At 39.9% G+C, this 25381-nt stretch overlaps 1 protein-coding gene across 2 annotated transcripts in view; it reads left to right on the forward strand.

The window, feature by feature from the left end:
* Positions 1-25381, forward strand: part of corin (corin, serine peptidase) — a 54131-nt gene that overhangs the window by 10594 nt on the left and 18156 nt on the right. For both annotated transcript variants that reach the window (XR_012398826.1, XM_021470053.3), the window contains exons 4-15: positions 1389-1652; positions 6596-6806; positions 8852-9036; positions 9119-9232; positions 11824-11931; positions 14376-14486; positions 17495-17617; positions 19271-19369; positions 21336-21567; positions 22689-22834; positions 24413-24520; positions 24614-24727. Coding sequence is in view for 1 of the 2 variants with exons in the window: in XM_021470053.3 (XP_021325728.2) it covers positions 1389-1652; positions 6596-6806; positions 8852-9036; positions 9119-9232; positions 11824-11931; positions 14376-14486; positions 17495-17617; positions 19271-19369; positions 21336-21567; positions 22689-22834; positions 24413-24520; positions 24614-24727 (1815 nt within the window). In the remaining variant the exon portion in view is untranslated. The remainder of the gene's footprint in view (positions 1-1388; positions 1653-6595; positions 6807-8851; positions 9037-9118; positions 9233-11823; positions 11932-14375; positions 14487-17494; positions 17618-19270; positions 19370-21335; positions 21568-22688; positions 22835-24412; positions 24521-24613; positions 24728-25381) is intronic.

Below are 25381 nucleotides of genomic sequence, written 5' to 3' on the forward strand. Positions count from 1 at the left end.
AGTTAGATTAGTGATATGCTTTACTAAACACTTTGTTTATACAACTTTAAAGGCAATATTCTCAATATTTGGATTTTCTAACCCTTATATTAAATATATGTATTATATTGTCTTATTGTGTATATAAGATAATATAATATATATGGTATATAATATCTTATATGTATCTTATTATTAAATTATCCAAATATTATCTTATCCCAACAAACATCAATGAAAATGCCTAATTATTCAAATGTAAAAGGATGTTTAAATCCCAATTTCCATTATACATTATATCAGTTTTTATATTGATTTCATTGTTATTGTTGAATATTATGCTAATTGTTAGATTATTTGTGTACAATGCAATTTATAAAGTCATAATACCTGTGTTTGAGTGGATGTATTATATGAGAGACCTGCTGTAGCCTAGTTTACCAAACAAGCAGTTCTAATTGGACTTTGATTGTACACTTTAAATAAAAGTTATAGTCATAGTTTTTATTTTATGCATTAGATTTTCAGCTCTTAAACTCTCACAATCATTCCGATTAAGCCTGATCATGTTTTTACAAAATGTTGCACAAAAATAGCAAACAAAAAGTCTACAGATTCAGTGAACATCAAATATCAACAGCTGCAGACGGTGATCGTCATCTTCACAGACCAAGCAGAAGCAGACGATATAAAAATAAGCTGCTGGGTGATTCATATGAGACTGTTAGCGGATTGAATGCATTAACAGATGTTGTGAGTGTGTGTTGCACACTCAATCTGTATATACAGTTGGAGTCAAAGTTATTCGTTTTCAGATATTTTCCAAATGATGTTGAACAGATTCAGGAAATTTTCACAGTATTTCCTCTAATATTTTTTCTTCTGGAGAAAAGTCTTATTTGTTTCATTTAGGCTGGAATAAAAGCAGTTTTTAATTGTTTTAAACCAATTTTAAGGTCAATATTATTAGCCCCCATAAGCAATATTAGTTTTGCATTGTCTCAAGAACAAACCACTGTTATACAATGACTTGCTAACTTTACCCTAGTTAACCTAGTTTAGCCTTTACATGTCCCTTTAGGCTGAACACTAGTGTCTTGAAGAATATGATGTGCTGTCAAAATGTCAAAGAGAAAAGAAACTAGTTATTAGAAATTAGTTATTACAACTATTTTGATTAGAAATGTGCTGAAAATCTTCTTTTAGTTAGGGCTAATAATTCTGACTACAACTGTATATGTGTGTGTGTGTTTGTGTGTGTGTCTATAAATATCCTCTCCAGTGCAGCTGTTGCAGTTTATATATTTACACTGTGCTGTTGTATCCCACACGTCTCTTAAACAGCAGATCCCTGTCTTACAGATTTATTTCTTTTCCTTGCCTCTTTATTGTTTTGCGTGTTTGTCCAGGTCTGTTTGGGAATAATGGCCTGCTAGATGCCGGAGCTTTTGTCTCCATAGCGACGTTCCCTCCGCCGGCCTTTAACGACAGTGACTCCCGCCTGATGACTGCTGATAATGGGACAGTGGCGGTGCCGACGGACGCTCCTCTGCAGTGGGACTCGACTCTCTGGATGCCCCGCGCCGACACGTCTCCATCCGCAAGTCCCACTGCTGTTTCTGTGGACTGGTGGACATCCACATCCACGGTGACCAGTCTGACTGCAGAGCCTGGTACGATTCTAAATATAAAGTACATCCAGGGGGTTATCACAAAATGAACTCGCCAGAAAATTAAATTTTTTTTAAATAAAACATTGTTATGAGCTGTAAATATTAGACACTAGATGGCGCCAAATAGTCAAAACACAAAGCTGACAGAAACTAAAACAGCTGATGGAGTATACACTAACCTGCAGATTATTCAGACAATAGATGGCGCCAAACAGTCAAAAACACAAAGCTGACAGAAACTAAAACAGCTGATGGAGTATACACTAACCTGCGCATTATTCAGACACTAGATGGCGCCAGACAGTCAAAAACACAAAGCTGACAGAAACTAAAACAGCTGATGGAGTATACACTAACCTGCGCATTATTCAGACACTAGATGGCGCCAAACAGTCAAAAACACAAAGCTGACAGAAACTAAAACAGCTGATGGAGTATACACTAACCTGCGCATTATTCAGACACTAGATGGCGCCAAACAGTCAAAAACACAAAGCTGACAGAAACTAAAACAGTTGATGGAGTATACACTAACCTGTGCATTATTCAGACACTAGATGGCGCCAAACAGTCATAAACACAAAGCTGACAAAAGCTTAAACAGCTGATGGAGTATACACTAACCTGCACATTATTCAGACACTAGATGGCGCCAAACAGTCAAAAACACAACGCTGACCTAAACAGCTGATGGAGTATACACTAACCTGCGCATTATTCAGACACTAGATGGCGCCAAACAGTCAAAAACACAACGCTGACAGAAACAGCTGATGGAGTATACACTAACCTGCGCATTATACAGACACTAGATGGAGCCAAACAGTCAAAAACACAAAGCTGACAGAAAATAAAACAGCTGATGGAGTATACACTAACCTGTGCATTATACAGACACTAGATGGCGCTAAGCAGTCATAAACAAAAGCTGACCTAAACAGCTGATGGATTATACACTAACCTGCGCATTATTCAGGCACTACATGGCACCAAACAGTCAAAAAGTACCATCCTCCTTTTATTTTGACTCTGGGTTGCCCTTATACATCTGTTTGCCCCTGTGTTGACCATTGCTTACCTGCCCTTTTTAAAAAACCTGCATTTGGATCAGCACTTCCGTTGTCAGCATCACCACCATTGTAACAGTTACATCCGCGTAAACACTGTGGCATCACAGCATGAAGTTTACTTGCTCGAGTCCCGGCCAGGCTAGTTGCCGTTTCTGTGTAGAGTTTGTATGTTCTCCCTGTGTTGGCATGGGCTTTCTCCGGTTTCCCCCACAGTTCAAACACATGCACTATAGGGGATTGATTAACTAAACTGGCCGTAGTGTGTGTGTGTGTGTGTGTGTGTGTGTGTGTGTGCGTGTGTGTAATTGAGTGTGAATGGGTGTTTCTCAGTAATGGGTTGCAGCTTGAAGAGCATCCGCTGTTTAAATCATATGCTGGAATAGTTGGTGGTTCATTTTGTTGTGGCGACCCCTGATGAATAAGGGACTCATCCAAAGGAGAATGAATGAAGGAAGGAATGAATGAATGAATGAATGAAGGTAGGAAGGAATGAAATGCAAAGGGTGCATATTAGGACTGTAGGGAGGAATTTAATTGTTTTAATATTCTGAAGACAGTAATCTACATGTGGGTGGCTTGAGGTCATTTTTGGTGAACTGTTCCTTTAAACCCAACATGTTCTCTTTATATTCTGTGGTCTGCTTCATCCTTCTGTCTCTCTTCAGCCCTTTTATGTCAAATATCTGCTCTCTTTTGTCCTCTACAGACCAGCTGCTAATCTAATTTACCACAGATCTCTCTCTCTCTCTCTCTCTCTCTCTCTCTCTCTCTCTCTCTCTCTCTCTCTCTCTCTCTCTCTCTCTCTCTCTCTTTCTTTCTCTCTCTCTCTGCGCATGTGTGTGTGTGTGTGTTTGTCCTCAGTGAAGGTTCTGTCCCAAGCATCATCTGTGAGTGTGTCCTCTTGTGTTGACCTCTACAAGACACTATTATTTCTCTCTGTCTTCTGCAAACAGTCTAATGATTAATACTCTATGCTCAGCTGTGTGTGTGTGTGTGTGTGTTTGTGTGTTCCTCTTGTCTTTCTGACTTTGACTTGAGCACTAGAATCACAATTACATTCAGTGACTCTCAGATCTTAAACTCTTACTCACTCAAACTCTCTCTCACACACACACACACACACGCAAATGCATACACAGTCTCTAATTCACTCACTCATGCTCACTCACACAATCACTGGCTCATTCACTTATGCTCCCACGTTCACACATACTCACACTCATTCTCAAACACAAACATATAGCCCAACTCACTCACTCACACATGCAAACACACACTTTCAAACTTTCATACAAACACACCTACATTCACTCAAACTCTATCACACACACACACACACTCACAGATTTTCTCATACACATCCACCTTACACAGGCTCAGTTTACGTTACTTACTCACACTCATACAATTATACATTACTCATACATTATTCACAAACACACTCTCATACTCTCACTTATGCTCACACACACACTGTCTCTCATACACACTCTCTCATTCATTCACACATATTCTCTCTCTCTCACACATACACACACACAGATTCACCCACTTACTCTCACACACACTCTCTCTCGTTCATTCACTCACACACACACTCGCACACATAATCACACACGTACACATACTAAGTCTTACACAAAGGGGCGCCACTAGGGGGCATTGGGGGAAGTTAAGATGATTCTAAGGGCCCACGCACAACCCCCACCCCCAAGCGCCATCTTAAACACTAACCTTGAGCGCCATCTGCTGTTAAACACTAACCTAGAGCGCCATCTGCTGTTGAACACTAACTTAGAGCGTCATCTGCTGTTAAACACTAACCTAGAGCGCCATCTGCTGTTGAACACTAACCTAGAGCGTTGTCTGCTGTTAAACACTTGCCTAGAGTGCCATCTGCTGTTAAACACTAACCTAGAGTGCTGTTAAACACTAACCTAGAGCGTCGTCTGCTGTTAAACGCTAACATAGAGCGACATCTGCTGTTAAACACTAACCTAGAGCACTGTTAAACACTAACCAAGAGCGTCGTCTGCTGTTAAACACTGACCTAGAGCGCTGTTAAACACTAACCTAGAGCGCCGTCTGCTGTTAAACACTGACCTAGAGCGCCATCTGCTGTTATACACTAACCTAGAGCTCTGTTAAACACTAACCTAGAGCGTCGTCTGCTGTTAAACACTGACCAAGAGCGCTGTTAAACACTAACCTAGAGCGCCGTCTGCTGTTAAACACTGACCTAGAGCGCCATCTGCTGTTATACACTAACCTAGAGCGCTGTTAAACACTAACCTAGAGCGCCGTCTGCTGTTAAACACTAACCTAGAGCGCCGTCTGCTGTTAAACACTGACCTAGAGCACCATCTGCTGTTATACACTAACCTAGAGCGCCATCTGCTGTTAAACACCAACCTAGAGCGCTGTTAAACACTAACCTAGAGCATTGTCTGCTGTTAAACACTGACCTAGAGCGTTGTCTGCTGTTAAACACTGACCTAGAGTGCTGTTAAACACTGACCTAGAGCGCCATCTGCTGTTAAACACTAACCTAGAGTGCTGTTAAACACTAACCTAGAGCGTCGTCTGCTGTTAAACGCTAACATAGAGCGACATCTGCTGTTAAACACTAACCTAGAGCACTGTTAAACACTAACCAAGAGCGTTGTCTGCTGTTAAACACTGACCTAGAGCCCTGTTAAACACTAACCTAGAGCGCCGTCTGCTGTTAAACACTGACCTAGAGCGCCATCTGCTGTTATACACTAACCTAGAGCGCTGTTAAACACTAACCTAGAGCGTCGTCTGCTGTTAAACACTGACCAAAAGCGCTGCTAAACACTAACCTAGAGCGCCGTCTGCTGTTAAACACTGACCTAGAGCGCCATCTGCTGTTATACACTAACCTAGAGCGCTGTTAAACACTAACCTAGAGCGCCGTCTGCTGTTAAACACTAACCTAGAGCGCCGTCTGCTGTTAAACACTGACCTAGAGCACCATCTGCTGTTATACACTAACCTAGAGCGCCATCTGCTGTTAAACACCAACCTAGAGCGCTGTTAAACACTAACCTAGAGCGTTGTCTGCTGTTAAACACTGACCTAGAGCGCTGTTAAACACTAACCTAGAGCGCTGTCTGCTGTTAAACACTGACCTAGAGCGCCATCTGCTGTCTCACACTAACCTAGAGCGCTGTTAAATACTAACGTAGAGCGCCGTCTGCTGTTAAACACTAACCTAGAGCGCCGTCTGCTGTTAAACACTGACCTAGAGTGCCATCTGCTGTTATACACTAACCTAGAGCGCCATCTGCTGTTAAACACCAACCTAGAGCGCTTTTAAACACTAACCTAGAGCATTGTCTGCTGTTAAACACTGACCTAGAGGGCTGTTAAACACTAACCTAGAGCGCCATCTGCTGTTAAACACTGACCTAGAGCGCCATCTGCTGTTATACACTAACCTAGAGCGCCGTCTGCTGTTAAACATTAACTTAGAGCGCCATCTGCTGGTATACACTAACCTAGAGCGCCGTCTTCTGTTAAACACTAGCTTAGAGCGCCATCTGCAGTTAAACACTAACCTAAAGCTCTGTTAAACACTAACCTAGAGCCCCCTCGTGCTTTTCTATTTCATCTTCAACAATCCCCCCGCTCTTCAATTTCGTCCACAATGAAACCCTTAACCCCCCTGCACCCCATTTTCCACTTTCGTCCGCAACACAACTGATTTCTGGTCCTGATTTCTGTGCATCTGATGATTTCATATTCTGATTATCATTATAGGATCAATCTGCACTCCATTTCATCTGACCAATGAAAACAATTCTCATCCAATCCGTCCTCCAGTCATATTTCTCTGTGTTTTTCTGACAGGCATCTGCTCTGACATCACGGAGAGCCAGTGTAACATGCTGCCATACAACCAGAGCGGTGTGATGGTGGGCCGCAGCGTGGTGAAGAGCAGCGAACTGCAGATGTTCCTCAAGTTCTTCAGCTACCTGAGCCGCCTGTCCTGCTACAGACACATCATGCTGTTCGGATGCTCCATCGCACTCCCACAATGCATCAGTCACAGAGACGGCAGGTCTGTGACCCAAGCTGCAGCTTCTGTAGCAAATTACATTGGCAAAAGCAAAATAGGAATGGAGCACACATTAAAGTGGTAGCCTAGAGTGCCATCTAGTGTTAAATACATTAGCCTAGAGCGCCGTCTGCTGTTAAACACTAACCTAGAGCGCCACCTTATGTTAGCCTAGAGCACATCTGCTTCAAACACTAGCCTAGAGAGCTGTCTATGAAACACTAGTCTAGAGCGTCATCTGCTGTTAAACACTAGCCTAGAGCGCTGTTTAACACTAAGCTAGAGGGATGTTAAACACTAGCCTAGACCGCCATCTGCTGTTAAACATTAACCTAGAGCGCCGTCTGCTGTTAAACACTAGCCTAAAGCGCTGTTAAACACTAAGCTAGAGGGATGTTAAACACTAGCCTAGAGCGCCATCTGCTGTCAAACACTAACCTAGAGCGCCATCTGCTGTTAAACACTAGCCTAGAGTACCATCTGCTGTTAAACACTAACCTAGAGCGCTGTTAAACACTAACCTAGAGCGTCATCTGCTGTTAAACACTAGCGTAGAGTGCCATCTGCTGTTAAACACTAACCTAGGGTTCCATCTGCTGTTAAACACTAACCTAGAGCGCTGTTAAACACTAACCTAGAGCGCCATCTGCTGTTAAACACTAACCTAGAGCGCCATCTGCTGTTAAACACTAACCTAGAGCGCCATCTGCTGTTAAACACTAACCTAGAGTGCCATCTGCTGTTAAACACTAACCTAGAGCGCTGTTAAACACTAACCTAGAGCGCCATCTGCTGTTAAACACTAACCTAGAGCGCTGTTAAACACTAACCTAGAGCACCTTCTGCTGTTAAACACTAACGTAGAGCACCATCTGCTGTTAAACACTAACCTAGAGTGCTGTTAAACACTAACCTAGAGCGCCATCTGCTATTAAACACTAACCTAGAGGGCCGTTTGCTGTTAAACATTAACCTAGAGCGCCGTCTGCTGTTAAACACTAGCCCAGAGTGCCATCTCCTTTTAAATGCTAGCCTAGCATGCCATCTGCTGTTAAAAACTAGCCTAGAGCGCCATCTGTTGTTAAACACTAATATAGAACGCCATCTTCTTTTAAATACTAGCCTAGAGCTTTCTGCCTTTAAACACTAGCCTAGAGCGCCATCTGCCAATAAACACTAGCCTAAAGCGCCATCTTCTGTTCGCCTAGAGCGCTATGTGCTTTTAAAAACTAGCCTAGAGCGCCGTCTGCTGTTAAACACTAGCCTAGAGCGCCATCTTCTGTTCGCCTAGAGCAGGGGTTCCCAAACTTTTCAGCCCGCGACCCCCAAAATAACAATGCCAGTGACTCGCGACCCCCAATATCCTCTGAGGTGGTTATAAATACAGAAACCTTGCATGCAATGAAGTAGACACACCAATTAAATTTGTGTCAGTGCTTTAAATGTGCCAGAAAGTATAACCTGATGTTATAAAATCAAAATGCATCTGACGCTATTGCTGCCTTTAATATAATGTAATTACCCCAGGGGTCGCAATCCAATAGAACTAGTAACTATAAACTACTATAGTAACTATATAGTATATAGTAACTATAAACGACTATTTTTATTTTCAGTATAGTTATATATAAAATATGTTAATTCTTATGGTTTAATAAAAATAAATAGATTTTTGGAAATCACCAGGCGACCCCCCTTCATTGCTCCGCGACCCCTCGGGGGGTCCCGACCCCCACTTTGAGAACCACTGGCCTAGAGCGCCGTCTGCTGTTAAACAATAGCCTAGAGTGCCATGTGCTGTTAAGAACTAGCCTAGAGCGCCATCTGCTGTTAAACACTAGCCTAGAGCGCCGTCTGCTGTTAGACACCACCCTAGTCTCATTGCGTCCCAGCTGATACGGGACAGTTGCCTACTGTAAACAACCATTGTGGTGAGGTCTCACTATGTCACTATGTGAAGTCTCACTGTGTGTTTGTGTGTGTGTGTGTGTGTGTGTGTGTGTGTGTGTGTGTGTGTGTGTGTGTGTGTGTATCTGCTGTTGTTGCAGGACTCTGGTTCTGCCATGTCAATCGTTCTGTGAAGCAGCTCGTGAGGGCTGTGAGCCGGTGCTGCAGATGTTCAATGCCTCCTGGCCAGAGTTCCTGCGCTGCTCTCAGTTCAGCAATAACAGCGGGACAGCAGTGGAGAACTCAGCACTCTGCTACACACCTAAACACGCGCGAGGAAAACTCTGTGAGTCTGCAAACGTGTGCGTCTTCACAAGTGAGTTGGAAAGATGTCCTGACCGGTTGTCTTGTTTTGTTTCTGTCTTAAGCCGTATGTGGAGGAAACGATCACTTCCTGTGTGCGACTGGAATATGTGTCCCCCTGAAACTCGTGTGCAATGGATACAACGACTGTGATGACTGGAGCGACGAGGCTGATTGCAGTAAGTGGCTGCATCTCCAGGGTAAATGCTAGAAGGGATACAGCTGCAGATACTCACATTGAAATAGCATCATTTTTGTGACTCTGTACAACAATAATTGATATTTCTACATTGCTGTGAGGGGTTTGTTTAGGATTGTGCTGGGGATAGACAATAATAAAATACATTTTAATGGGCAGTTTTATAAATAATAAGAATAATACTTGGTATAATTATTGCTTTTGCCAGCTCAGGGTATTTATATTTTTGCAGCCACTTTGCAGCCACATCTGATCTCTGGTTAGGACGATGGACCCATTCTTGAGTCTTACTTTGCACTACGTTGATGATGATTGGAAGCTGCACCAGAGATGCTTTGAGATTTTCCATTACATTAAAATTATTATTTACATTAAAATATGTTTACAGATGATGCAAGAAATGCACTGATTAAAACATTATTTACAGGATATACAAGAGTTATTTTATTTTAAAAAGATACTTCTTTTTGACTTATTTTGCAAGTTTAATATGAATATATATATATATATATATATACATATATATATATATATATATACATATACATATATATATATATATATATATATATATATATATATATATATATATATATATATATATATATATATATATACATATATATATATATATATATATATATATATATATATATATATATATATATATATATATATATATATATTATTCATTATTCAAAATAAATTATTCATATTAATATTTTAATATATATATATATATATATATATATATATATATATATATATATATATATATATATATATATATATATATATATTAATATGAATAATTTATTTTGTTTCCAAAAGTGCAAGTTACACTTTTTAAGTTACAGTTGAAACCAGAAATATACATAAACTCTAAAAAATGGAACATAACCATTTTTAAAAAATGTCTGATGGTAAATCACACTAAACGTTTACTATTTTAAGTCCTTTAGGATTTCCTAAATGATTTACATTTGCTAAATGCCAGAATAATGAGACAATTTTTTTCTTTTTGAGAATTTTCAGTAATTTCTAGACAGTCAAAAGTTTACACACATTTCCTTTTTTTTTCTTACAACTTTCCTTTTAAACTGTATAACTTTGGTCAAATGTTTTGGGTCTCCTTCCACAAGCTCCAACAATAGTTTGCAGGACTTTTGGCCCATTCCTCCTGACATAATTGGTGTAACTGAGTCAGATTTGTAGGTTGTCTTGCTCGCACAAGCTTTTTCAACTCTTCCCACACATTTTCTATAGGATTGAGATCAGGACTTTGTGATGGCCACTTCAAAACATTCACTCTGTTGTCCTTAAAGCACATTTGAACTAATTTGGCAGTATGCTTAGGGTCTTGGTCTGTTTGGAAGAGCCATTTGTGGCCAAGTGTTAATTCCTGGCTGATGTCTTGAGATGTTGCTTCAGTATTTCTCCATAATGTTCTTTCTTCATGATGCCATCTATGCTGTGAAGTGGACCAGAACCTCCTGCAGCAAAACAGCCCCACAACATTATGCTGGGTCTTTTTCCCAGTGTGATTTAGCAAATTGTATTCTGGCTTTTTAGTTTATTTTGGCTTGATGATTTAACCGTGTTGTCACACAAGGAAGCAGTGTGTTTGAGGTTTACCCTAAAGTTTTACCTCCAATTAACTCACAAGTTGTCAATTAGCCAATCAGAAACTTCCAAAAACCTTGACACCATCATCTGAGCTTTTTCAGAGGTGTAATAATCTTATTGTCAGTAAACCTGACTTTCCAGAAAAGCTCTAACAATTTCTCAACCAATATCTCTCTCATTATTCTGCTATTAAGCAGAACAGAAACACATTTGACAATCCTAACTTACCTAAAAGAGAAAAAGTTTAGTCGCATTAACATCAGACTTTTTTTTAAATGGTTATGTGCCTTTTTATACAGTGCATGTAAACTTCTGCTTTTAACTGTAAATAATTTCAGTTTTTTATTAGAAAGTAGTGACTTTTGGTTTTAGGAAATGTGTATTTTAATTTCGGTTGTTCAGTGTTGATGTTTAATAATTAATCATAGATAGTAGATAGTCTGTTTCCTTCATTTATTTTAAAAGTAATGCACCCTTCGTTCAGAAATCTCACACTTGTAATATGTGAGCTATGTACTGTACAAAACTTGTCAGTGAACTATGAGTGCAAAAATAAATTTAATTAATAATCGTTCATTAATCATAATTTGGTAAAATGTTCAGTTAACTAAGATTTTGATTTCAGGCCAAATCGCCCAGCCCTACTGCTTCTTCATTTAGCAGTTCACATTGTTCTGTTTGCTTAGTTATGTCAATCCTCTAGTCAAATCATTTCTTTTATATTTAATTTCCTGCCATATTAAAGCAGCCACAGCAGGTTGATCTGCCGTTCATGGATTTGTAATGGAGACAACTTAAGTGTATAACATAAGTGTTTTCACAATTATGCATTAAAAATTTAATAACCAAAGAAGCTTGCCACACACAACGCCGTACGAGCATTTCAGTGTGTTTCATATCAATAAATGTGAAGGATTGACTGGGATTTTTCTTCTTCTTGTCCAGCTTGTGCAGATAGTCAGCATTTGTGTGGCACCGGCCGTTGCATTAATTCTGATCTTCTCTGCGACGGCTACGATGACTGTGGTGATTTGAGCGATGAGCAAAACTGTGGTGAGTTTCACAACTGAATTGAGATTGGTTTATGAAGTAAGATGTTATGCAAAGTATTGTTTACAAACAAAATATGGAAATGGACAGGATTTATAATGTTATTAGTGGCATCAAATACACTATCCTAATTGCAGACCCATACAAAATGCTTTTTTCATTGTAAATTAAATGTAATTTATTTATTACAAGTCAATTGGCATAAAAACACTTCAAATTGCCTTTAGATACAGTCACACCTTTGTTTGTTGTGAATACACGCCCTCTAGTGGCCACAAACGGCATACTGTGCCTTTAATTTAATTCATCTTTGTTTCTGTAGCATTTTTTACGATGTAGATTGTCAAAGCAGCTAAACATAGTTGAAGAAATAAGTAAAAGCCATAACATTTCAAATTGATAAACTGAAACTGCATCTGTTCAGTTTTGTATACTAATGCTATGTGTAAACGGCGATGTGTCTTCTTTGATTGAACTTAACAAAAACATATAAAAAATTAATTTTATTACAAATCAAATGGCATAAAAACACACTCCAAATTCCCTTTAAATGCATTCATTTTGACAATTTGCTCTCATTTCTAAACACACCTTTGTTTGTTGTGAATACACGCACTCTAGTGGCCACAAACTGCATATCCTGCCTTTAATTAAGTTCATATTTTTTCTGTTGCACTTTTTACGATGTAGATTGTGTCAAAGCAGCTTAACGTAAATAAAGAAAAGAGTAAAAGCCATAACATTTCAAATCCATAAACTGAAACTGCTTTAGTTCAGTTTTGCATAATAATGCTATGTGTAAACTGCGATGTGTTTCCTTTGATTGGACTAAATAAAATACATATAAAGAATTTATTATGATTCAAGTGTCATAAAAACACACTCTAAATTCCCTTTAAATTCATTCATTTTGACAATTTATTCTCATTTCTAAACACACCTGTGTTTGTTGTGAATAAACGCCCTCTAGTGGCCACAAGTTACATACTGTACCTTCAATTCAATTAATTATTATTTCTATAGAGCTTTTTACAATGCAGACTGTGTCAAAGCAGCTAAATGCAAGAGAATAAAAGTTATAACATTTCAGAATGTTAGACTGAAACTGCTTCAGTTCATTTCAGTATAATAATCCCACATGTAAACGGCGATGTGTTTCCTTTGATTGAAGTCAATTAGCATAAAAACACACTCCAAATTGTGTTTAGATACAGTCACACCTTTGTTTGTTGTGAATACACGCCCTCTAGTGGCCACAAACTGCATACTGTGCCTTTAACTCAGTTCATCTTTATTTCTGTTGCGCTTTTTACGATGTAAATTGTGTCAAAGCAGCTAAACGTAAATGAAGAAATGAGTAAAAGCCATAACATTTCAAATCCATAAACTGAAACTGCTTCAGTTCAGTTTTGTATACGAATGCAAGTCGTGGCATAAAAACACACTCCAAATTCCCTTTAAATGCATTCATTTTGACAATTTGCTCTCATTTCTAGACACACCTGTGTTTGTTGTTAATACACGCCCTCTAGTGGCCACAAGTTACATACTGTACCATTAATTCAATACATTTTTTTTTCTATAGCGCTTTTTACAATGTAGATTGTGTCAAAGCAGTTAAATGTAGATGAAGAAAAGACAATGAAAGCCATAACATTTTAAATTGTTGAACTGAAACTGCTTCAGTTCATTTCAGTATAATGTCATTTGTAAACGGTGATGTGTCTTCTTTGATTGGATTAAAAATAATAGATGTAAATAATTCATTTTATTACAAGTCAGTTGGCATAAAAACAACCACCAAATTGCCTTTAAATATTGTCATTTTGACAATTCGAGCTCATTTCTAAACACACTTTTGTTTGTTGTGAATGCACGCCCTCTAGTGGCCAAAAGTTGCATACTTTGCCTTTAATTGAACCCAATTCATCTTTATTTCTATAGCGCTTTTTACAATGTAGATTGTGTCAAAGCAGCTAAACGTAGATGAAGAAAACAAAGTAAAACCCATAACACTTCACATTGATAAATTAAAACCGCTTTAGTTCAGTTTAGTATATTAATGCCATGTGTAAATGGCGATATGTCTCATTGATTGGATTAACCCAAATGCATGTTCTCAAGCAGTTAAAGAATTAATTTTATTTACATATCAAATGACATAAAAACACACTCTAAATTCCCTTTAAATACAGTCATTTTGACAATTTGCGCTCATTTCTAAACACATTGATTAGTAGATTTGTTAGTTCTAGTCACATGACATGATGTTGAAATGTTTTCAACTGGAAGTGCCTGGAAAACTCAAGAAAATTGCACTGATTACGCATCACTAGCTATTTGCACACACAAGCCATGCGACACTATTGGAAATAACAAACTTGCGCACACAAAATTTGCGATATGTCAATGACCCCTAAATGAATGTATGTTTTGCTGTGCTGCAGTGTGTGATGAGCTTGAAGAGCACCACTGTGGGGACGGACGCTGTATTCCTCGAGAGTGGCTCTGTGACGGAGATCATGACTGTCTGGACAAGAGCGACGAGCTCAACTGCTGTGAGACACACACAGACACAACCAGGCCTACTCGCACTTAATTATATGATTGGGATAATTAAATTCTAGCTGTGAGTTTGTGCTAGTTCTGGCCTGTCAATATGGCTGTAGGTGGTGCCAGTAGGTGGTGCAACTCCCTTTCCGTTTTAGAGAGTCATTGAATTATTCACATAAATGATTTTTTCTAAACATCTGATTTAGTTAGAAACAAAGTAGTTGGCTGTTTTTATGAATGAAGCACTGACTCAAATTTAATTTAGATTCTTCTCCAGCTTTTACTGGACTTTTTTCATTGGCAAAACAAAGACAAAAATGCTGAATATTATGTCTGAAATGTAGTCAGCTTAGTAAGATCTTATCCCTTTAGCCAGTGCTTAATTTATAAATAAATAAATCTCGGAACATTCATTCAGTCCTTCATTCATTTTCTTCCGATTTTCCTGGGTCGGGTCGCGAGGGCAGTAGTCTTAGGAGAGAACCCCAGACTTCCCTCTCCCCAAACACTTCCTCCAGCTCCTCTGGGGGGATTCCAAGGCGTTCCCAGGCCAGCCGAGAGACATAGTCCCTCCAGCGTGTCCTGGGTCTTCCCTGAGGCCTCCTCCCGGTGGGACATGCCTAGAACACCTCCCTAGGTAGGTGTCCAGGAGGCATCCGAAACAAATGCCAAAGCCACCTCAGCTGACTTCTCTCGATGTGGAGGAGCAGCGGCTCTACTCTGAGCTTCTCCCGGGTGTCAGAGCTTCTCACCCTATCCATAAGAGGACGCCCTGCCACCCTTCGAAGGAAACTCATTTCGGCTGCTTGTATCCAAGATCTTGTTCTTTCGGTCATGATTCAAAGCTCATGACCAAGGGTGAGAGTAGGAACGTAGATTGACCGGTAAATCGAGAGCTTTGCCTTTCGGCTCAACTCCTTCTTTACCGCAACGGATTGGTACATCGACCGCATTACTGCTGCCGCTGCATCAATCCGCCTGTCAATCTCACACTCCATCCTTCCCTCACTCGTGAACAAAAACCCTGAGATACTTAAACTCCTCCACCTGGGGTAAGGACTTCCCTCCAACCTGAAGGATGGCCACCTTTCTCGGAACAAAAGCAAAAAATAGACCGTGACCGACGTCCACCACACATTTTCAGTTTTCCCAGAACATGATGTCATTAAATGATAGAGCATCACAAAAAAGAGCATCACATTTCCAAACATCTAGTTATTTTGTGCCATGTAACATTATAGGTCAGTCATAGACAATAAAAATATGTAGCTACAAACATAAATCGTATCAACAATCACTATTTAGTTCACTTCACTATCATGTGCCAAGTGAAAAACAAATAATTAATTGACTCACTCAGTATGATCTTCAGAAAGAGCCCACAGTTAGCTCCTCCGCCATGCTTTCTGGCTGACCTGAGATCGCTTTGCTTCTGTCTCCCGCTACCCTGATCCATTTGCACAGTTTCATCTTCTCGAGATCTCTTTTGATCAGGCTCATTATCAGATTTACTCATGGTTTTAAAAAATGAAAATATGTATGCCTCTTTGCCATTTTATGAATACAAACATTATTTAGGCAGGCCACTACACCATTATTCATTTGCACAAAACGTAAGAAAATCGATTGGCTAAACAAATATTGTTGAGGGCCAATAGTTAAACATAACTTTTGCTTTAACTTGCGCATGGTGACTACATTTTCCAGAACAGGATCTGGCATGATCCGGCTCAAATCAAGCACTGCAATTAACCCCAAATTACATTTATGCCGAGTTCAGACTGCGTGATTTTAGCCCCAATTTTGACTCGTCAACAGATTTTGAGAAGTCACAGACAAATGCCTAAAATCACAGGCAAATCGGTGCTCTTGCACGTGAGTGATGGTCACACAGTGTGAACTATCAAAGACGCGATCTGAGAGAATCGCAGATGAGTCGCCGATGCCTGTGAGATATTTGGCGTGCTGAATATCTGGAGCTGTCGGCGATTTAAATCATGCCGTGTGAAATGAGTTTTGACTAAAAATAACATCAGCCATCGCCTACAGCCAATGAGAGAGCAGCATTCTCTATTGTGTGTACCTGCAGGCCAGCAGGAGGTTGAGGGAGAAGTTAATAGCACTCGTTTTTGGTTTATTTGGACCCAAGCAATGGAGGAAAAACTAGTGGAGGTTTGACAGGAGCACCCGAGTCTGTTTGACGTTTCATACTGAAAGTTCAAAAAGAAAGTTGAAGAGAAATTGCTCATTAAATTCTTCTTTCTCGTTATGTCACTAATAACAAAAGATATACGACGTGTTTTTGGCTGCGAGACATAGTTTGGACGAAGTTGTCGGCGATTCTTCCTATTGTAAAGACATGCTATGTGAAAGCCCCTATCGCCGATCCATCTTGCCGTGTAAACAAAGCAGCGACAAAACACTAGCCCAGATAGTCATGCAGTGTGAAAACATCTGTGACAGGACAACTAAATCATGCAGTCTGAACTCGGCATTAAATGCATTCACTTTGACAATTTGCACTCATTTCTTAACACACCTTTGTTTGTTGTGAATTCACCCCCTCTAGTGGCCACAAGCTACACACTGTACCTTTAGTTCAATTCATATTTACTACTATAGTGCTTTATTCTTATTTCTATGTAGATTGGGTCAAAGCAGCTTAACATAGATGAAGAAAAGAGAGTAAATGTTTGATAGATTGTTAAATTGAAACTGCTTCAGTTCAATTTGTTTAGATAAGTCCAGCATTAGACAAACAAAGAGTATGAAATATTTGGGGTTTCAATATAAAAACCCAAACACATACAGGGCTAATTTTTCTTTTCACAACTGATGACTTATAGACGTATTCTAACTGCTTTTAATAGGCTTCATCTGAGTGTCAGCTCGTGCAGCCATTTAAAAAATATATGTTATCATCAATGATGCATTTGCTAAACCATATTTGCAGCTACACTCTGCAGTAATGTATGCAGCACCCTAACACGTGTGTTTGTGTTTGTGTTTGTAGCGTGTAAGTCCCAGGGTTTAGTGGAGTGTAAGAACAAGCAGTGTATTCCCAGTGCCTTTCGATGCGATGGTGAAGATGACTGTAAAGATGGCAGCGATGAAGAGAACTGCACACAGCAGCACAGTGAGTACACACACACATTTAGGACCCTATCATACACCCGGCGCAGTGTGGCGCAAGGCGCGGTGCAATAGTCTTTTGGTAGTTTAAGCTTGGCGCAAGAGTGGTTTTGAGATGTTGCGCTACGCTGTTTAAATAGCAAATGCATTAGCGCTCATTTGTGCACCCATAGGCGTTCTGGTCTGAAAAGGAAGGTGTTCTGAGGTGGACCGCTGGTGCGTTGCTATTTTGAGAAACTATAATAGATTTTTCAATAGACCAAAACTAACCCGGTCTAAACTCCAGCGCAGAGTTGCACCTCGCTTACACACTGCTTAATACACACAAGAGAGCAATAGGCAAATATCTTTACATATGAAAAAAATTAAATATTAAGGATATGTATAGGATATAATAAGAATAGATATAGAATATAAATATAAAGGATAAAAATATTACAAAACATATTACTTTCTAGCCTACATAAATATGAAAAATCACTGCTTTTATGTCTTCTTCATCTCGGGAGGCTTTTTCAGTTCATTCATAACAATTTGCTTCTGTATAATGTTATTATTATTAGCAGTATTATTTATTATATCCATATTTATATTTGTTTTATTAAAAACAAGCTTAGATTTGTCCACCTGTCAGGTTTTAGACAATATGGGGCGCAGCATGTGTTTTAGGATATAACTCAGGTTTTTGAGCACACTTCATTATTATTGTTCATTTATTCGTTTGCTGGAAATTAGAACTGAATTTAGAAATAGTTTTGAAACGAATATTTGCGCTTAACAAACAAAAGTATTTATTTATAGACTAATTGATGTCTGTGCGTAAAGGTTTCCCTATCCAAGAGCGAAAGTGAAAGTAGGTCCATTATCTCTCATTGTCACGCAGTAGATGCTCTGTTTAACAGTTTTCTGTTAACTGTCTGCTAGTAAAATGCTAATTTTTTCCAATTAGACTTACTTTGCGTCCTGTAAGAAGCGAATGCACTCTTGGCGCTACGCAGCTGACTCTTAAAGTGAGTGTGAGATGAGACTCTGATTGGTTTATTCTCAAAACACACCTATAACTCATTAAGAAAATAAACTCAACCCTTTTAGACCATGCGCCGAAGCGCAAGGCAGATTTCCCGTCCTTAAATTAGCAAAAACGCATCCTGACATGCCCTGAAAGCGTTTGCGCCCTGCGTTTTGCGCTCTGCACATGGACCGTCAAAATAGAGCCCTATGTGTGTATGCATCAACACATAGGCTGCGCCGTAGCATACGCGTGCGCTTGACGCAGAAGTATAAATCAGCCTTCAAGTAATAGGGGTTTAAACATTTTAGCACAGTATTATTGCAAACTGTTGGCATTTCTGTGGGCATGTTCTCCCTGTGTTGGCGTGGGTTTCCTCCGGGTGGTGTCCCCCACAGTCCAAACACATTCTGTCTAGGGGAATTGGATAAGCTAAATTGTCCGTAGTGTATGAGTGTGAATGAGAGTGTATGGGTGTTTACCAGAGATGGGTTGCAGCTGGAAGGGCATCCGCTGCGTAAAACATATGCTGCTGCATAAGTTGGTGGTTCATTCTGCTGTGGTGACTCCTGATTAATAAAGGCTGAAAAGAAAATGAATGAATGAATCATTGCATATACGCTATGCTCACTTCTCTCTATCTCTTAGTCCAGGGTTTGTGTCCTTCTGGCCAATCCGGCTGTTCTTCCACCTCCTGCTGTCCTGGAAACACATCATGTGACCTGCGCACCGCCGGCAACAACTGCAGTGAGCGAAACAACTGACATGGGGCCTGTACCACATAGCCGGATAATCTGGCTAGCTCGTTAAGTTTCAGTTTAGTTCACAGTAGGATTTAGCAACCTAGAAGGTAACTCTGCATCATTCGCTCTTTGTTGCCATGGTAACTTACCATGGTTAACCTTTTCTGGGGCAGGTTATTTTCAGGTTATGCTCTAGCTGTGTTCAGGTTATGTTCAGGTTATGTTCTAGTTATGTTTAGGCTATGTTCAGGTAATTTTCTAACTGTGCTCATGTTATGTTCAGGTAATGTTCTAGCTATGTTCAGGTTATGTTCTTGATATGTTCAGGTAATGTTCGAGCTATGTTCAGGTTATGTACTTGATATGTTCTGGTAATGTTCTAGCTATGTTCAGGTTATGTTCTTGATATGTTCTGGTAATGTTCTAGCTATGTTCAGGTTATGTTCAGATTATCTTTAAACTCTATTCCGGTTATCTCCAGGTTATATTTTAACTATGTTCCGGTTATGTTTATGTTATGTTCTAACCGTCTTCAGGTTATGTTTTGGTAATATTCTAGCTATGTTCAGGTTATGTTCTGGTTATATTTTAGCTATGTTCTGGTTATCTTTAAGTTTTATTCTAACTATGTTCTGGTTATGTTTAGGTTAATTTCTAACTATGTTCTGTATGTGTTCAGGTAATGTTCTAGCTATGTTCAGGTTATTTTCTGGTAATGTTCCAGCTATTTTCTGGTCATGTTCCGGGTTATGTTCTGGTAATATTCTGGTTAGGTTTTTTCTGTGTTCTGGTAGTGTTCTAGCTATGTTCAGGTTATGTTCTGGTTATTTTCAGGTTATGTTTTGTTTTTTTTAGGTTATATTCTGGTTATGTTTAAGCTATGTTCTGGTTATCTTTAGGTTATATTCTAACTATGTTCTGGTTATGTTCAGATTATATTTTAACTATGTTCTGTATATGTTCAGGTAATGTTCTAGCTATGTTCAGGTTATGTTTTGGTAATATTCTAGCTATGTTCAGGTTTTGTTCTGGTTATGTTTTTGCTGTGTTCTGGTAATGTTCCAACTATGTTCTGGTAATATTCTGGTTATGTTTTTGCTGTGTTCTGGTAATGTTCTAGCTATGTTCAGGTTATGTTCTGGTTATTTTCAGGTTATGTTTTGGTTCTTTTCAGGTTGTATTCTGGTTATGTTTTAGCTATGTTCTGGTTATCTTTAGGTTATATTCTAACTATGTTCTGGTTATGTTCAGATTATATTCTGACTATGTTTTGTATATGTTCAGGTAATGTTCTAGCCATGTTCAGGTTATGTTTTGGTAATATTCTAGCTACGTTCAGGTTATGTTCTGGTTATGTTTTTGTTATGTTCTGGTAATGTTTTAGCTATGTTCAGGTTATGTTCTGGTTATTTTTAGGTTATGTTCTAGTTATGTTTTAGCTATGTTCTTTTTATCTTTAGGTTTTATACTAACTATGTTCTGGTTGTGTTCAGATTATATTCTAACTATGATCTGTATTTGTTCAGGTATTGTTCCAGCTATTCTCATGTTATTTTCTGTTATTGTTCTAGATGTATTTAGGTTATGTTTAAGTTATGTTCTGGTTATTTTTATAGCTATGTTCAGATTATTTTTACGCTATGTTCAGGTTATGTTCTGGTTTAGAAATCAGAAACCAATCTACTATGAGAATATGATTGCTTGTGAACTCAGGATCAAAGCTTGAGTTAAAATAGAAAGTTAGTGATCTAAATCCTGGTACCAACAAAACCTGACTGCACTGGATGGGTTTTGTCAGTTCAAAACTAATCCAGTGTTTGTTGAACCACCATCATAGTACAGGCCCTTGTTCTGAGTTTCCCCTGGTTAGCTCTAGATTAGTGTCGCATTTGAGTTTTAGTATCTTTCATGCATTGAACACATTTTACTGTTTGTGTGTCATGACGGTCTTTGATGTCTGTGTTTGTCAGGCGACTGCGAACCCATTTCTCTGGAGATCTGCATGAATCTGCCTTATAACACCACCCGCTTTCCCAACTATCTGGGTCACCAGTCTCAGAAGGAGACGTCCGTCAGCTGGGAGTCCTCACTCTTTCCTGCCCTCGTTCAGACCAACTGCTACAAATATCTCATGTTCTTTGCGTGTACGGTGTTGGTGCCGATGTGTGACCCTGTAACACAGCAGAGAGTGCCGCCCTGCAGGTCAGCATGTGTGTTAGAGCACATTTATGATTATTCATATAACTAACTTGATTATAGGGCTGTTCACAACTTCACACCAAACACAATAACTATAAAGATAGCAAGAAATCATTCTGAATTTAAAACAACAGAGTGCAGACCACGGCTATAATGATAAAGATGTAGAGATATTAAATAATTGGACTCACTTTCAGAACATGCTACACAATAAAACACTGACAGCCAGTCAGAATGCATTGAAATATAAAGGGGTTGTTCAATTTAAAGCTACAGATGAAATTCTGGAGAAGTTCTGCTTGATGTTAAACCCTCTTTGTGTAACCCCACCCAACCCGCTCCGAGCTGGGATCGAACCGGCGACCTTCCGCATGGGAGTTGGTTGCTCTAACAAGGAGGCTAAAGACCATGGCCTCTAGCATCTGTCGCTAGAACACCTTTAGAGTTCAGAAAAGTGAGGTTTACCTGCACAGCACTTACTAGCTGGTCTCCGTTACACTCAGCCCCTAAACCTCACTCCCATCCGGGTCACGGCACCAGTGTAACCCTGTCGGTCCTATGCCACCCAACCCGCTCCAAGCTAGTATCGAACCGGCGACCTTCGGCAAAGGAGTTGGTTGCTCTAACTAGGAGGCTAAAGACCATTGCCTCTAGCATCTAGTGCTAGAGCACCTTCAGAGGTCAGAGGAGTGAGGTTTACCTGCACAGCACTTACTAGCTGGCCTCCGTTACACTTGCAAAAATTATTCACAGATAACGACTATCTTGGAAACAATTAGTTATACCAGGAAAGGGAATGAGAAAGAAAAGTTATGCAAGCCAGGCTAGCAAATTAAAGTATAAAAAATAAACGTTCCTCAGGTATCCAGTGCTAGTTTCAGTGTCCTTGCGTTTCTTTCTTTGAAAATGCTGGGGAAAATAATTCATTTTGTTTTTAATTCCACTATGCTGACTGTGATTATTAAATTCACTGTCTGATTAGATTACACGAGCTGGATGGTTAAATGCTCTAGAAACAACACAACGAGGACACCTGCTGATTACACGGAGAAACGCATCAAGAAAAGCAAAAGCTATACTATTACTAGTTATCATTCCTTAACTGTGTGGTTTGTGTGTTTCAGGTCTCTGTGTAGGAATTCAAAGGACCGCTGTGAGTCTGTGCTTGGAATTGTGGGATTGCAGTGGCCTGAGGATACAGACTGTGCTCAGTTTCCGGAGGAAGGACAAGCTAACAGTTCCTGCTTACTTCCTGATCCGGATGTGAATGGTCAGTACAGTAAACTACAACGAGGGGTTAGGTATTATGTTGTCATGCATTTCATTCACTATAACTTATTCCATGGGGGAGGGCTGTTGAATTGCTTAATTTTGATTGGCTGATGGACATTCTATAGTGTGCAGTTATTTTTTAAAGAAGTTGTTAATTATAATAAAATAATACACACATGGGCTCACAGCAAGAAGGTCGCTGGTTCGAGTCCCGGCTGGGTCAGTTGGTGTTTGTGTGTGGAGTTTTGCATGTGTTTCCTCCAGGTGCTCCGGTTTTCCCCACAGTCCAAACACATGCGCTATAGACGAATTGATGAACTAAATTGGCAGTAGTGTATGTTTGTGAATGAGGGTAAATGAGTGTTTTCCAGTACTGGGTTACAGCTGAAAGGGCATCTGCTGTGTAAAACATATGCTGTATAAGTTGGCGGTTCATTCTGCTGTGGTGACCCCTGATGAACAAAGGATGTAAGCCGAAGGAAAATGAATAAATAATGCACACATGCTTTGTGTTGTGGATGCATCGCCACCTTGTTTGTGCTTTATTTTTAATTAATTAAACTTTTCATTGTTAGTCATTCCTTAATGGATCTTTCCTTGCTAAATGTCTAGAGTGCTTCAGTGTGTGTATATTAAACCTTACCACTCCATTCCTTAGCTGGGCTTCCATCCTAAAGTGGAGTATGTTTTCTCAAAGTCCGCAAATAAAGAAATTTGTTTCCATCCGGTTGTTAGAGCAGCTCACTATAGTATTGGTAACCTAGCAACTAGCAATAAACAAGGCAAGCATAATGGAGTCACATGGGTGTTTTGTTCGCTATGTCAGTATTTTTTCTTACAGGTGAGACTTACTGAACTGATCGGGGGGAAGCCATCAAGTAAAAAAATACTGGGTGCGTTGGTATGTTGTATCCTGCTATGTCAGTGTGTATTTGGCAAAGCTGTTTTTATCTCCTATTATTCGCATTAAAACTTTTTAGCGCAAGTTTAAAACTCCCTCATTCATTCATTCATTTTCTTTTCCGCTTAATCCCTTTATTAATCTGGTGTCACCACAGCGGAATGAACCGCCAACTTATCCAGCATATGTTTTACCCAGCGGATGCCCTTCCAGCTGCAACCCATCACTGGAAAACACCCATACTCTTGCATTCACACACATACACTACAGCAAATTTAGTTCATCAATTCCCCTATAGTGCATGTGTTTGGATTGTGGGGGAAACCAGAGCACCCAGAGGAAACCCATGCCAACACGGGGAGAACATGCAAACTCCACACAGAAACACCAACTGACCCAGCCAGGGCTCGAACCAGCGACCTTCTTGCTGTGAAGCGAACGTGCTACCCACTGCCCCAAAGTGACACCCAAAACCACTTTAAGAGACAGGTTTTTATTTGCAAATTAAGGGATGTTGACGATTACATCACTAGTTTTATTGTCCGATACTTCAAAATGCAAATTGACACAGGCTGATGGAAACCTAGCTATTGCACAGAGGACATGTAGACTTTATGTTGATATGTGTGTGTGTGTGCGCATGCGTGTGTGTGTGTGTGTGTGTTTGTGTTTTAGAGTGTTCTCCCAGTCACTTTAAGTGTCGCTCTGGAAGATGCGTCCTCTCCTCTAAACGCTGTGATGGACACACAGACTGTGATGACGACAGTGACGAGGAAATGTGCGGTGAGTTAAAACACACACACACACACAACCACTTTCCTTTTTTGTTTCCTTGTTTCCTTTGTGACTGGTGTGTGTGTGTATGTCTGTGTTTAGGGTGTTTGGAGCGGGGCTTGTGGGAATGTCCCGGAGACAAATCCTGCATCCCTCACAGCATGATCTGTGACGGCTTCCCGGACTGCAGCCAACACGAGGACGAGAACAACTGCTGTGAGTGACCTGTGTGGGTGTGTGTCTGTCTGTCTGTAAGTCTGTCTGTCGGTACTTTTTTCTGTCTGTACCTCTGTCTGTCTGTACATCTGTCTGTCTGTCTGTCTGTCTGTCTGTCTGTCTGTCTGTCTGTCTGTACCTCTGTCTGTCTGTCTGTCTGTCTGTACCTCTGTCTGTCTGTCTGTCTGTCTGTACCTCTGTCTGTCTGTCTGTCTGTCTGTCTGTACCTCTGTCTGTCTGTCTGTCTGTACCTCTGTCTGTCTGTCTGTCTGTCTGTCTGTCTGTCTGTATGTACGTCTGTCTGTCTGTACGTCTGTCTGTCTGTCTGTCTGTCTGTCTGTATGTCTGTCTGTCTGTCTGTCTGTCTGTACGTCTGTCTGTCTGTCTGTCTGTACCTCTGTCTGTCTGTCTGTATGTCTGTCTGTCTGTCTGTACGTCTGTCTGTCTGTCTGTCTGTCTGTCTGTACCTCTGTCTGTCTGTCTGTCTGTACGTCTGTCTCTCTGTCTCTCTGTCTGTCTGTCTGTCTCTCTGTCTGTCTGTCTGTCTGTCTGTCTGTCTCTCTGTCTGTCTGTCTGTCGTCTGTCTGTCTGTCTGTACATCTGTCTGTCTGTCTGTCTGTCTGTCTGTCTGTACATCTGTCTGTCTGTCTGTAC

The sequence above is a fragment of the Danio rerio genome, chromosome 23, assembly GCF_049306965.1.
Source record: "Danio rerio strain Tuebingen ecotype United States chromosome 23, GRCz12tu, whole genome shotgun sequence".
Taxonomy (NCBI): domain Eukaryota; kingdom Metazoa; phylum Chordata; class Actinopteri; order Cypriniformes; family Danionidae; genus Danio; species Danio rerio.